Genomic DNA, 14774 nt, shown 5'->3' on the forward strand with positions numbered 1-14774 from the left:
TACCAATACTTAAACGAAATTGTGTGTAATAGCTTCTCGTAAAGTATTGGTAGGTACCTTAACCAACATAAATATTGAGGAAACACTGAAACGTTAGGTAACTTCCCTTCCTCCCTTTACACAAATGTCTCCTTCCATAGAACGTACTTGGTTTTCTTTGTTCGGACTTTTTCTATTTTCCAGGAAATCCCAGGGACTGTAAAAAAATCGAGAAAATATATTGCATTATCATTAAGTGGCGTAGGGCGTAGGTCTGAGGATCTTGCATAATTTTGCGGAAAAAATACAGAAAAAGACTGGAGACTATATCGAATCTCATCAGTCTCCTCGGTTAACCAATAAATTTCAATAACAACTGATGACGTGTTCGGACTATGTATTTCGAATTCGAAAACGTGGGGAAAAGAAGTAGTATTTACGTACCTACCTCCTTTTGTAGTTACCACTCTAATAGGCTTGATGACATTTTTTGCTGAGTACTTAAGTATGATTCACTGGCATCGATGAATCACGGGAATCCCTGAAAATAGAATCTAATATTTCAAAGTTTTGTTAGTAATTTTCGATGACTGTATCCTTTTCTTAATGCAACATAAGCACGAACTATAAAATCACCTGAATAACGTCCACATCACAGTAAACACTTACCTACCTATGTATACCCTTTTTCGCCATTCCACTAAAATCCTATGATTACTTACACTTTTATATTGAAAAAAAAAAACCCTCTAGTTTATACTACAGGAATAGAATATGTACCTCATTGAAAAATTCCTGCACCCCACCTATTGAAAGGCGTTCTCCCTCTAGTTTATACTACAGGAATAGAATATGTACCTCATTGAAAAATTCCTGCACCCCACCTATTGAAAGGCGTTCTCGGGTGATTTTCACGTAGGTAAATAATAGGAGACGGGCAGCAATAAGAGAAAAGGACCCTAGGGAAAATTCCTAGAATTTTGACACCTAGGAAATATTAAATAGAGAAATTCCTGGAATCGCCAAGTCTCTGGACACCACACCCTGACCTCAAAGCTCTCGCAATAAAGAGTTGCTCTATTACACTGTTTGTTCTAAGCTGACAAAGTAAATAAAACATTACTCTTATTACTTACCTATACTTATACTTAATAAATCAGCAATAATGAAGAGTTGTACTTTCCTTTGGGAGGTGATTCCGATGGCGTGTCATCTTGGATTTAAATACAGGCGGTTTCACCCCAAAAGAGGGGAAACGAGCTCCACAAAATGGGACACTCCAAAAGGAAAATACAGCCAGCCTAGTTAGCTTAGTTGGTAGTGCGTCCTAGGCGGCGGGTTCGATTCCCGCCCGGGGCGGATTTTATCCTGATGGGATAATGTTCGTTCTCGGAACGGCTGGCTTTCTCCTATCCTAGTCTTACTAAGGGTCATCTTCTAAAACAACTCAATTACTTAGATGACCCATATATAATTTGATTTATATTAATTTTATTATGAATAATGTATATTTAGCTAATTCATAGACATAGTCCAGCCTACTTTATTACTTCAAAGAGAGAACAACTCATATACGTACAGGAGCTTTCCTAGGTAATAAAATCATACAGATGTACACGTTCAATGCGTCAGTTCACGATGGATAACTGATGTTAAGCAACATTACGCGTTGTTGGTATCCGAATAGATGACCCTCTGATGGGTGACTTAATTTCACCAATTGGGTACCTTTGTGTCCTCTTCCCTTTTGCCTTTTGCATAACTAAGTATTTTTTTTTTACTTACGAAATTGGTCACTTTTACTCCCCCTACTCCCTCCCTACCCCTGTCTCTATATTCTACTCAAATCTTACAACCAAAAACCTTAGCACGGTTCCTGATTCCAAATTATAGGTATACCTATGTCGATGCGTATAGATATCTACCTAATGTACTTATCAACAACTTCATTTCATGTGGCTGAATGACTGGTTTGAGAGGTCAGTTCAGTAGTGTTTATTTCAAACAAGCTTCGATCTAAATAGTCCCTAGTGAGTTAACGACGTTGATTTTGATTAAATTTTAAACGCCAGTTTTAATTTTGATCTGTGACAAGTTTTATGGTTGTTGTGTTTTTAAAAAACAGGTAAGTCTACTTATTTTTCTTCGCCTTTTCCCGTGTTTAGACGGGGTCGGCGTTTTTCGTCAGCCCTCAATCAGCCCTAGAATGATCGCTTTTGGGCTGACATTTGGTTTTCGCTACAAAATTTTACGAGTAGATGTCTGGATACCCTTTGCACTCAACCTTTGCTAATTCTTTAGCAAGGGAAATTTCAAGCTGGTATGCTCCCTGTTTAAAATCCCTCAGTCGAAAGTAATATATCGCCGAAATAACAAGGGGAAAAATTTTTCCAAGGAAACGCTTAACATGGAACACAATAGACAAGAAGTCCAAGCCCAAGAACATGCCAGAGAACCCTTTGAAGAACTGCCAGCTAGCTAGGCTGGTTAGGGTTAGCTGTTCTCCTCCCTGTTTATAGTCCCACAGCTAGACACTAGTCTACTACTCTGTTTAATGTCCCCTAGACAGACAAGTATTGTATAGTAGGATGTAATGCATAAGGAGTAAACGAAAATCAATGTGCCCTTTAATTTCAGGTGTCCTCATCACAGGGGTCACTCTAATCACGGAAATGTGCGAGAACTCCATCGACACTCTACATCACTTCAAGAAGATTGAGAACTGCCAGCTAGCTAGGCTGGTTAGGGTCAGCTGTTCTCCTCCCTGTTTATAGTCCCACAGCCAGACAAGTATTGTATAGTAGGATGTGATGCATAAGGAGTAAACGAAAATCAATGTGCCCTTTCATTTCAGGTGTCCTCATCACAGGGGTCACTCTAATCACGGAAATGTGCGAGAACTCCATCGACACTCTACATCACTTCAAGAAGATTGTACCCAACCTGGTGCGAAATCTGAAGAACCTAATCCTAGCTGGGTACTCACCAGAACACGATGTTAGCGGAGTAAGCGATCCTTTCCTGCAGGTAAGTCTACTTATTTTTCTTCGCCTTTTCCCGTGTTCAGACGGGGTCGGCGTTTTTCGTCAGCCCTCAATCAGCCCTAGAATGATCGCTTTTGGGCTGACATTTGGTTTTCGCTACAAAATTTTACGAGTAGATGTCTGGATGCCCTTTGCTAATTCTTTAGCAAGGGAAATTTCAAGCTGGTATGCTCCCTGTTTAAAATCCCTCAGTCGAAAGTAATATATCGCCGAAATTGTGTTTTTAAGGCCATTCGAGCTGATTTAACGAAACCCATGGGATTTTTAGTTGATCTGTGACAAAATAAATTGTCAAAATGGTCAAGCAACTGTTTGTTTTCATCTGGTAAGTTCAGAAAGTATATTTTTTTCTCATATTTCTCAACCATATTAACTTTTTTTTTAAAGTTATTATCCAGAAGCCACAGCTCTTTTTTTGTAGCAATTTTTCATTGCTGTGGCTTCTGAAGTAGTACAAAAAAATCTCAAGTTCTTAACACTCTAATAAGGAGTCAAGTCTTTGTGAGAGCCCAAAAATTATGACATCTGACCGGGTCACCATCTAGGATGGTTACTGGTTATTAATTTCGGGGTACACTCAGCCTTGCGAGGAGAATAAACGAGGTGGTTGACCTCCTAGTGAAAAAAATAGGGTCGCCGAAATGTTCGATGGTCAGTTTTTTTTTCTTTAATTTTTCTTTTCTCTTCTTACAGGTGAAAATCCTGAAGTTACTCCGCATCCTGGGCAAAAACGATGTGGAAGCTTCGGAAGCAATGAACGATATTCTGGCTCAGGTAGCTACCAACACGGAGACCAGCAAGAATGTGGGCAACACCATCCTGTACGAAACCGTGCTGTCTATCATGGACATCAAGAGCGAAAGTGGACTCCGAGTAAGTAGCGAAAGGCTATTTGTATTTTCCTTTGGAGAAACGTTTGGAATCTTGGCTTTCGAGCTTTATGAAAAAGTATTAATCAAAACCAAAATAAATATCAAATTCTTTGTGGTAAAGCAGAGCTTTTTCACAACTTTTACAGCTAAGTAATAAAGAAGGAGCAACTTACACTATAGAGAAAATCAGTTGAAAATTTGATCATCTAGTTACAAAGACGGAAGAAACTTACCTACATGACAGAGGAAATCAGGTGAAAAAATCGACCATCTAATAACAAAGACAGAGGAAGTTACATGCCCGAGAGGAAAATAAGAGAATAAGTTATCATATATTATTATGTGCCACAAACACAGCAGATAACATAATTATACCCAGTCAAAGAGGGAAAAAATACTACCTACTCACAGTAATGAATGGAAGAATAAAGAAGGTGACGAATATGAAAACAAGATGGAAATTTAATTAGATACCTCAGTGATCAAAGCAAAAGAGAGAACGGAGAAGGGAAAAGAGAACAAAACATCAAACAAAGGAAAAACACAAAGATAAAAAGTAAACAAGGGAAAAAAAATCCACAAAAGGAAAACAACATTCCTGTCCCATGTACTAGAGCTATATACCTGTTGAAATTGGGTCACTGCGCAGGATTCTAAATACATATACATAGGTACACGATATAGGAATGATAGAGGAATATTATGTGTTATGTAATATCTAATACACGTTTATTAGGTACACGATAAAGGAATGATAGAGGAATATTATGTGTTATGTAATATCTAATACACGTTTATGTACTTTCCCAATGTAACAGGTAAATAGACATAGGTAGATGGGACAACATATAAAGTTCAAATGCTGAAGCTACCTTCCCTGGAGGGATTGAGAACATCGTACGAGTATACAAGTGCAATAGGGTTTTGTCTTTTACTTTGTTGTCGAGGAGACTATTTATTTTTATTTCCTGTTGGAATTGTTACGAAACCATGAATGAACATCGCGCATCCCGTAACAGGATGCGGAGGGAATTTCCCACTGGGGAAAGGGAGGAGAAGGACATTTTGTCGACGACAAAAGACGGGGGTGTTAGAGAGGGATTTTTCACCAAAATCCAGCGGGCGGGATGGTTTGGAGGGAGAGAGCAAGGGAGGAAATGGAAGAGTGTGAGAGGGGGAGGATGGAAGGAGAGAGAGAGGGAAAGGAGGGATTTTTCATTTATTTCGTCGGAGGAGCATCCCATGCTGGGAGGGAAGATGTTTTAATATTCCCATATATTACACCATTTGGTGGGTAATATTATACCCCTTCACTTGACATACCAGGTATTAGTTGACAGAAATCTTCCCTCCTTTTCTTTCTCCTCTCGTCCGCTGGTTTAACAAAAGATTATGCAAGATATTTTATATTTAACACATTCACTATAGGACTATAGGGAGTAGGGAGTTAGTTCTCACCTCAAAAGGTCTCTCTCTCCCTCTCCTTGAATTTGCCCCGCCCACATCGCACCTGAAGGTTAAAGAGGACCAGTGGTATTGGAAAGTAGAAAAAAATTGAGGGCATTTTTTTTTTTTTTTTTTAATTAAAACCAATATTTAAGTAAGTAATAATTGTAATAATACTTAAACGAAATTGTGTGTAATAGTTTCTCGTAAAGTATTGGTAGGTACTTACCAACATAAATATTGGGGAAACACTGAAACGTTAGGTAACTTCCCTTCCTCCCTTTACACAAATGTCTCCTTCCATAGAAAGTACTTGGTTTTCTTTGTTCGGACTTTTTCTATTTTCCAGGAAATCCCAGGGACTGTAAAAAAATCGAGAAAATATATTGCATTATCAGAAGCATTTCTGGTGGTACGCGAACTGGTGGTAAACCTCAGTTTTATGATTTATTTCGTAAATACAAAAAACAAATCTGGTAAAACCCCAGTTGGGAGAGACAGAAATCTACAATCAATGCACCAAATATTGTGACATCGTACTACAATTAACAAGAAATTTCGCCTGTGGCGCTATAATACCTTTATTTAACCCCCAAATCATACAAAATTGATGTTTGGTGGTACGCCAAAAGAACCTTCAGGTGTCAGGTGGTACGCAGTACTCAAAACTTTGGGAACCCCTTGCCTAGGGTGACTAATTCAATTTCAGGTGAACTAATGAAATCATGGGGACTTCCATCTAATAGGTTGAAATGTTGGGCGACACAAACTTTTCCATTTTCTGTCCCAAATGAAAAGTTCATTTCGTTTGTGTTTGGAAAACAGATTTGAAAGTAGGAATTTTCATTAGGGTGGCCCTTTACCTAGAGGTAACCTACACACAGAGTGTATCTAACGGTCTGGAAAGAGCATGTTTGTTTTGTAGGTCTCTTGCATAATTTTGCGGAAAAAATACAGGAAAAGGCTGGAGACTATATCGAATCTCATCAGTCCCCTCGGTTAACCAATAAATTTCAATAACAACTGACGTGTTAGGACTGTGTATTTCGAATTCAAAAACGTGGGGAAAAAAAAGTAGTATTTAGGTACCTCCTTTTGTAGTTACCACTCTAATAGGCTTGATGACATTTTTTGCCGAGTATTTATAAGTATGATTCACTGGCATCGATGAATCACGGGAATTCCTGAAAATAGAATCTAATATTTAAAAGTTTTGTTAGTAATTTTCGATGACTGGTATCCTTTTCTTAATGCAACATAAGCACGAACTATAAAATCACCTGAATAACGTCCACATCAGTGAACACCTATAACCTTTTTCGCCATTCCACCAAAATCCTCTGATAACTTACACTTTTATATTGAAAAAAAAGTTTAGTTTATACTACAGGAATAGAATACCTCATTGAAAAATTCCTGCACCCCACCTATATTGAAACGCGTTCTCGGGTGATTTTCACGTAGGTAGGTACTAGGAGACGGGCAGCAATAAGAGAAAAGGACCCTAGGGAAAATTCCTAGAATTTTGACACCTAGGAAATATTAATAAATTAGAGAAATTCCTGGAATCGCCAAGTCTCTGGACACCACACCCTGACGCCCTGACCTCAAAGCTCTCGCAATAAAGAGGTGCTCTATTACACTGTTTGTTCTAAGCTGACAAAGTAACTAAAACATTACTCTTATTACTTACCTATACTTTCTTGTACCTATACTTTCTTGTAATCAGCAATAATGAAGAGTTTTACTTTCCTTTAGGAGGTGATTCCGATGGCGTGTCATCTTGGATTTAAGTACAGGCGGTTTCACCCCAAAAGAGGGGAAACGAGCTTCACAAAATGGGACACTCCAAAAGGAAAATACGATTAAATTGAGGTAGGTACCTGTTTTGTCTTCAGGCCTCGTGTAATCCAACCATTAAAGAAATAGCTACGCCTTCACAAATGTCTCCAAACGGCCAACTTTTACCTTCGAAACGTTTTATGACTTCTATCTTCTAATGAACATGAACATAAATACATACGAACGAAACATTTCTTATTTTATGCTGAGCACAGGGTAAACCCACAGAAGACGAAGCAAAATATAGCAGGAAATATGAAAAGTTAAGTACCTATTCATCTGTCTAAAATGTGTGCAAAGTTTGTGTAGCTTCTGTAGCAGCAGAGGTTCTCAAATCTGCGTTTAAAACGATCATAAAGTTCATTTCTTTCATTGTTTTCTTCCCTTCAATCTTTCGTCCTTCCTTTCTTTCCTTCCTTCCGTCTTTTTCTTGCCTTATTTCTCTTTATCTTTTATTTTTTTTTACAAATTTACAAGAGTAAACAAAATGTTTAAACTTTAAATGTGGGGGCAAAATGATTTACGAAAAAGCTCCTCCTGATTTTCTAGGTAGGTACCTAAGACCTATCTAGAGGTCAGAGGTAGGGTGTAAATTGTTAGAATTTGAAGACCGCTGCTCCTGTAGCATTAGCATCCATAGTCCGCATCCCACACGAAAATTTCTCTCTAGAAAATTCCTCCCCTTCCCCCTCCACTCTTCCCCTCCCCCTCTCTTCTCTTCCCTTCCCCTCCCATGAGTTTGAAACAGTTTTTTGTTTTGTTTCTGGATCGATGTTTCGGAAATGTCAAAGGTAACACTCTGGGAAAAAACGGGGACTGGGGAGAAATTTTTTTGGAGCAAAAACGAGGCCTTTTCCAGTCGAAAGCTCTGAAGGATTTCTAGATTTTCCAGGATTTATCGTTTCGTTTTGAAATTGTCTGGCTGAGGAATTTTAAAACCGGGAGTAGTTCAGCTTACTGGCAAACTTTAAACAGGGAGTAGGCCAGCTAGTCTGGCTGGGGAACTTTAAACCGGGAGTAGACCAGCTTAGTCTGGCTGAGGAACTTTAAACCGGGAGTATACCAGCTAAGTCTGGCTGGGAACTTTAAACAGGAAGTAGACCAGCTAGTCTGACTGGGGAACTTTAAACAGTGAGTAGACCAGCTTAGTCTGACCGTTTACATTTAAATAGGGAGTATACCAGCAAAGTTTGGCTGAGGACATTTAAACAGGGAGTATAGACCAGCTTAGTCTGACTAGGGAACTTTACATTGGGAGAAGACCAGCTTATTCTAACTAAGGCATATTAAACAGGGAGCACACCAGCTTTGTCTGGCTGAGGAAGTTTAAAGAGGGATGATACGGATGATACCAGGTAGTCTGGCTCAGGAACTTTAAACAGGGAGTAGACAAGTCTGAAATTTCCCTTGCTAATTGGTATAGACTATAGAACTAGCAAATGTTGAGTAAATAAAAATGAAAACAGAGTAAAAATTTTGAATGAACGCCTGATAATTTCTTTGAGTAGGCAATGTGCCAAGCTCAAATCAACATGATATGTACCTATATCAGTGTCAAAGATCTCTCATCTCTCGATAAAATGAAATGCACCTCTGATATGTTTATACTCAACAGTTCATTAAACCCGTAGAGATAAAATGTTTCCCTTGAAGTCGGGTTTGAACTTTGAAATAACCGACTTCAAAGTGAAGAAAATCTGATATAGTAGGTAATGTACCTTTGATACAGTAGGTGTAGGTACCTCCTTACATGAAACAAATGAACGCTATAAAAGAACAGACCATTGGTAGGTACCTACTTTACAATCTTTACATAAGTAGGTACAATGGTATACATAGGTAAACAACAGCCAACCGCTATCTACCTATACCTACTTACATTCGAGTAAAATAAAATAGGCAAGTACCTAGGTAGGTATCAATAAAATAAAATAAATATTTACCTGCTACCATTTTCACTAATTAATACTAGTGGTTCTGTGAACTGTAGACCTCACTCAGATTCTTTTGCCCAAGCTGAGACTTTAACAATAACGTCCTCTCATAACGACAAATTGTTGTTTAACTTGGTACCTATTTGAATTTTGGACAAATTTAGGATTTATAAAAATGTCCTGCTTTGAAAAAATGTCTTCTGGGTAATCCTACGTATGAATGGGTAACCCTACGTAATACATAATTGACCGAACGACCGAAAAAGATACCTACTACCCACAAACCTCACGCATAGTTTCAGATAATTCACACATGGGGACCTACGTGCTTCAAATACCTACAAGCCTACCTATAATTCCAATACAACTTGTTTGACCATTTATTTTTGTAAAGATTAGGTATATCACCTACCTACATACATGTGCCATAGTTGCATATTTTACTTCACACGGGCTTACAACACATTGCTTTATCAGGAATTTGTGGTGGTGGTGGTGGTGGTGGTGGTGGTGGTGGTGGTGGTGTTTTAATGGTAAAATATGAATACCTTTTCAAGATGTGTTTTACTATGTGCTGGGAAAAAGGAAGGGCTTGTTCAAAAGAAAAATCTGCCTGCTCACATACAATGACTGCGCACACTATAGGTAGTGCTATTTGAGACTGTTAAGATTAAGAAGGACCATGTGTCCAGTCCCAATCATACACAGTAATTTACTGCTACTATAATTTATGAACCTTCTCATGATCTTGAACCCATGGTCTATCAGATTACAAGTTCACTCTATTGACCACAAACCACCAACTAAATAAATAGGTAGATAGGTACCCAAGTTAAACCAATTTATAGTCTTACTAAGGGTCATCTTCTAAAATAACTCAATTACTTAGATGACCCATTTAGAATTTGATTAAATTTATATTTTAATTTTATTATGAATAATGTATACCTACCTATTTAGCTAATTCATAGACAAAGTCCAGCCTACTTTATTACTTCAAAGAGAGAACAACTCATATACGTACAGGAGCTTTCCTAGGTAATAAAATCATACAGATGTACACGTTGAATGCGTCAGTTCACGATGGATGTTAAGCAACATTACGCGTTGTTGGTATCCGAATAGATGACCCTCTGATGGGTGACTTAATTTCACCAATTGGATACCTTTGTGTCCTCTTCCCTTTTGCATAACCAAGTATTTTTTTTTTTTACTTTCGAAATTGGTCACTATTTACTCCCCCTACTCCCTCCCTACCCCTCTCTCTATATTCTACTCAAATCTCACAACCGAATATCTTAGCACGGTTCCTGATTCCAAATTATAGGTATACCTAGGTATGTCGATGCGTACAGATATCTACCTAATGTACTTATCAACAACTTCATTTCATGTGGCTGAATGACTGGTTTGAGAGGTCAGTTCAGTAGTGTTTATTTCAAACAAGCTTCGATCTAAATAGTCCCTAGTGAGTTAACGACGTTGATTTTGATTAAATTTTAAACGCCAGTTTTAATTTTGATCTGTGACAAGTTTTATGGTTGTTGTGTTTTTAAAAACACCGTATTTAGTGTATTTTTTGTGTTTTTAAGGCCATTCGAGCCGATTTAACGAAACCCGTGGGATTTTTAGTTGATCTGTGACGAAATAAATTGTCAACATGATCAAGCAACTGTTTGTTTTCATCTGGTAAGTTCAGAAAGTATATTTTTTCTCATATTTCTCAACCATATTAACTTTTTTTAAAGTTATTATCCAGAAGCCACAGCTCTTTTTTGTAGCAATTTTTCATTGCTGTGGCTTCTGAAGTAGTACAAAAAAAATCTCAAGTTCTTAACACTCTAACAAGGAGTCAAGTTTTTGTGAGAGCCCAAAAATTATGACATCTGACCAGGTCGCCATCTATGATGGTTACTGGTTATTAATTTCGGGGTACACTCAGCCTTGCGAGGAGAATAAACGAGGTGGTTGACCTCCTAGTGAAAAAAATAGGGCCTAGGTATGTCGATGCGTACAGATATCTACCTAATGTACTTATCAACAACTTCATTTCATGTGGCTGAATGACTGGTTTGAGAGGTCAGTTCAGTAGTGTTTATTTCAAACAAACTTCGATCTAAATAGTCCCTAGTAAGTTAACGACGTTGATTTTGATTAAATTTTAAACGCCAGTTTTAATTTTGATCTGTGACAAGTTTTATGGTTGTTGTGTTTTTAAAAATTTCTGACCTTCGTCCATGCCCTTTCAGGTGATTTAGATTTAAGCCAACCCATCAACAATACGACAAGCAGTACAACCACCAGTTTGTCCTCGAACGCGCTTAACCCAAGTGACTTCACGACGAGTATATTCAACAATAATAACAATAACAATCACGATATGTTTATCACGAGTATTATATCACCCCCAGGTGAGTCCAAAGTTCTTTCCATACATATATCCTCGAAAAAACTCAAATTCAATTCAGTTGACGTATTTTCCGCTAGTCACTGACAAGTGACAAGAGTTTCGCTGTAGAATAGAGTACCTATACCCTGTTTATACTGAGTCAAAAAAGGACTTACGAGTAATTGGAATAGAATAATTTTTATATCGTAGCATGCCCATCGCGTAGTATGCCTCTCATCAGATGGGCGAGAAGAGACACAACACTTTCCATTTAGGTGCTGGGTCAAGAAGAAACCTAACCCGTTGAAATATTTGTAATTGAAAAACGAGCTCAAATTTTTGTCGATGGTAGGATTCGAACTTACGACCTTCTGCATTGCAAGCAAGCTCATTACCACTAAGCTAACTGTGCCCCCCATTTAACCCTTTATATCCCTAGTGCCCAACCTTTTCAGAGGTAGATTGACTTGAATTCTCAATACAGTCTTGTGATCAACTTATCTAATGAGAGACAAGTACAGGGGCTTTTCAGTCTCATTCTGGCTGTGTAAACAGGGTATATTCTATTCTATTCTATATCTTGGAGGGTTCCAGCAGCCATTATATTGGCCATAATTCAACGAATTTATTACTATTTGCTCTGTTTATCAGGTGCTTGAAGTGTACACGAGAATTCTATGCTCCCCCCATCACAGTGTTGTGACGAAGCAATACACCCTCATGTCATTGGTCAAGCTCAGCACACGGCTTACTCAGGAAATAGAGTGAGTAATTTTTTTGTAAACCAAGTTTGATTTGAACAACTTTTCCACAGATAATTTATCAATTGTTGTTTTAGCGGCTTTAGCTTTCGCCCAATGGTGAAGGCAGGATAAAGAAAAGATATCTTTTTGTATCAGATATACACCGGGGTGATGGTCTCTAGCCATGTTTAATTGGTTCGTCCTGAACCGCAATCAACCATCGTGAGGACTTGTGCTTATTCTTTAAAAGCAGAGAGAATCCTTTGAAAACTGCCGGCTTGCTAGGCTGGTTATGTAAACCAAATTTGATATGAACAACTTTTCCACAGATAATTTATCAATAAAATTGTTGTTTTAGCGGCTTTAGCTTTCGCCCAATGGTGAAGGCAGGATAAAGAAAAGATATCTTTTTGTATCAGATATACACCGGAGTGATGGTCTCTAGCCATGTTGGCTCGTCCTAAACCGCAATCAACCATCGTGAGGACTTGTGCTTATTCTTTAAAAGCAGAGAGAATCCTTTGAAAACTGCCGGCTTGCTAGGCTGGTTAGGGTTAGCTGTTCTCCTCTCTGTTTATAGTGCCACAGCTAGACACTAGTCTACTCTCTGTTTAACGTCCCCTAGCCAGACAACGTTTCCTGTTATCATAGAGGTATTGATGAGTCATTTGATTCTCTTTTTATTTTATTTTTATTTATTATTATTTTGCAGAACGATCGAGCGTCTCATAGCGTCATTCGGATCCAATCTACACATGGAGTTACAACAGAGAGGTGTCGAGTTTTCGCAGCTATTCCACAAGTACGCCCATCTGAGACCCGCGCTCCTGGAACGAATGCCCCCCATGGAACTCCAGAGTCGATCCACCAATCAGACGAACGTATTGATGAGTCATTTGATTGTCTTTTTATTTTATTTATTATTATTATTATTTTGCAGAACTATCGAGCGTCTCATAGGGTCATTCGGATCCAATCTACACATGGAGTTACAACAGAGAGGTGTCGAGTTTTCGCAGCTGTTCCACAAGTACGCCCATCTGAGACCCGCGCTCCTGGAACGAATGCCCCCCATGGAACTCCAGAGTCGATCCACCAATCAGACGAACGGTAATACCTAATTCACACTTTGAAAATTTGTTCCGCAACATTTATCTTGTGTGAAAAATGTTTTGCAACATATGTGAACAGTTGTCAAATGTTGCGACACAAATGTCATCATGTGTAATAAATGTTTCGCAACATATGTTAACAGTTGTCAAATGTTGCGACACAAATGTCAAATCATGTGTAATAAATGTTTCGCAACATATGTGAACAGCTGTAGTAGTACGGGAGATTCGAATGCCTTGCTCGTCCTAAATTAGCGTTAGGTAGCTCACAAAATTCTCTATTTTCCCCGCAGGTGAATGTTTGGATGAGGAAGACGACAAGACGAACCTAATGTCTGATCTGGGCACACCAGATGAGCTCGGTAGTAGTACGGGAGATTCGAATGCCTTGCTCGTCCTTCTGGGGGGAGACGATAGCTCGGATATTATCACGCCGGCCCCGAGTCACAATCACAACACAATCAACAAACCCGCCTCCGCCGCCCCTGTTCATAATAGTAATAATTTGTTAGACCTTCTAGGTAAGTATTTTCTTTTTACAAATAAGGATTGTAATCAATGAATATATTGAAATTGAAAATGGACCAGTCTGGTTAGGTTGGAGGGTAGCGCGCCTTATAAGCGCTAGTTTGCGCGTTCGATTCCCGCCCGAGACGAACTTTATCAGATGAGGTTCGTTCTCGGAACGGCTGGCTTTCTCCTATCCTGTTTTCCTGCTCTCTTCACTTTCGGGATGATAAGACCACCGTTGTTACAGTTCCCTCTATCAAACCTCCGTAAAATAAAATATAAAATTTTCACTAGGCTCAGTGCACCTCAAAAGTTTTACGAGTCAAGCCTCGTCTGCTTCAACTTTTCATTATTTTTATTTCTAATTCACTAATTTAATCAGAGAATATTACTATAGTTCTATATATTATTTATATGTTGTACTAATTTATTTGTAAATAAATGCAAGATCATGTATTTATATTATTTGTTTGGTCGGGTTACTGTATTGTACTCCCAGGGATTTTCAGGGTTAACGTTAAACCTCCGGGGATAAGCAACTTTTAGGGGTGTGGGGTGTTGAAATTTCACTGAAGTTTTTAGTGCCGTTCCTTTGAAGCACTGCATTTCCTTGGAATTCAGGAATATACCTGTTTCCTAAAGCTTTAAAGTTTAAAGTAATGCTGATTTGAGAAAATGAAAGAACAAAACGGGTATTTTTTTTTCCATAACTGTGTATCTGTATTTCCACGAATTGCTACACAGTATACATGACACAACGCCGACCCTATTTAAGTAGGAAAACACCGACCCTATTTAAGTAGGAAAACGCCGACCCTATTTAAGTTGGAAAACGGCGACCCTATTTAAGTAGGAAAACGCCGACCCTATTTAAGTAGGAAAATACCAACCCTATTTAAGTAG

The 14774-nt window shown here is 38.5% G+C and overlaps 2 protein-coding genes across 2 annotated transcripts; both read left to right on the top strand.

Moving 5' to 3' along the window:
* Positions 1-2830: 2830 nt before the first annotated feature.
* LOC113469179 (AP-1 complex subunit gamma-1-like) lies at positions 2831-12121 on the top strand. Its single transcript, XM_026826683.1, has 5 exons — positions 2831-3006; positions 3717-3896; positions 11012-11027; positions 11367-11528; positions 12093-12121. Exons 1-5 carry the CDS (start codon positions 2869-2871, stop codon positions 12119-12121), a joined length of 525 nt encoding a protein of 174 aa, XP_026682484.1. The 5' UTR covers positions 2831-2868.
* Positions 12122-12138: 17 nt separating this feature from the next.
* Positions 12139-14406, top strand: LOC103513695 (AP-1 complex subunit gamma-1-like). Its single transcript, XM_026826689.1, has 4 exons — positions 12139-12270; positions 13190-13359; positions 13655-13882; positions 14381-14406. Exons 1-4 carry the CDS (start codon positions 12227-12229, stop codon positions 14404-14406), a joined length of 468 nt encoding a protein of 155 aa, XP_026682490.1. The 5' UTR covers positions 12139-12226.
* Positions 14407-14774: the final 368 nt, after the last annotated feature.

Source organism: Diaphorina citri, unplaced genomic scaffold (genome assembly GCF_000475195.1).
Source record: "Diaphorina citri unplaced genomic scaffold, Diaci psyllid genome assembly version 1.1 scaffold41, whole genome shotgun sequence".
NCBI classification, from domain to species: Eukaryota; Metazoa; Arthropoda; class Insecta; order Hemiptera; family Psyllidae; genus Diaphorina; species Diaphorina citri.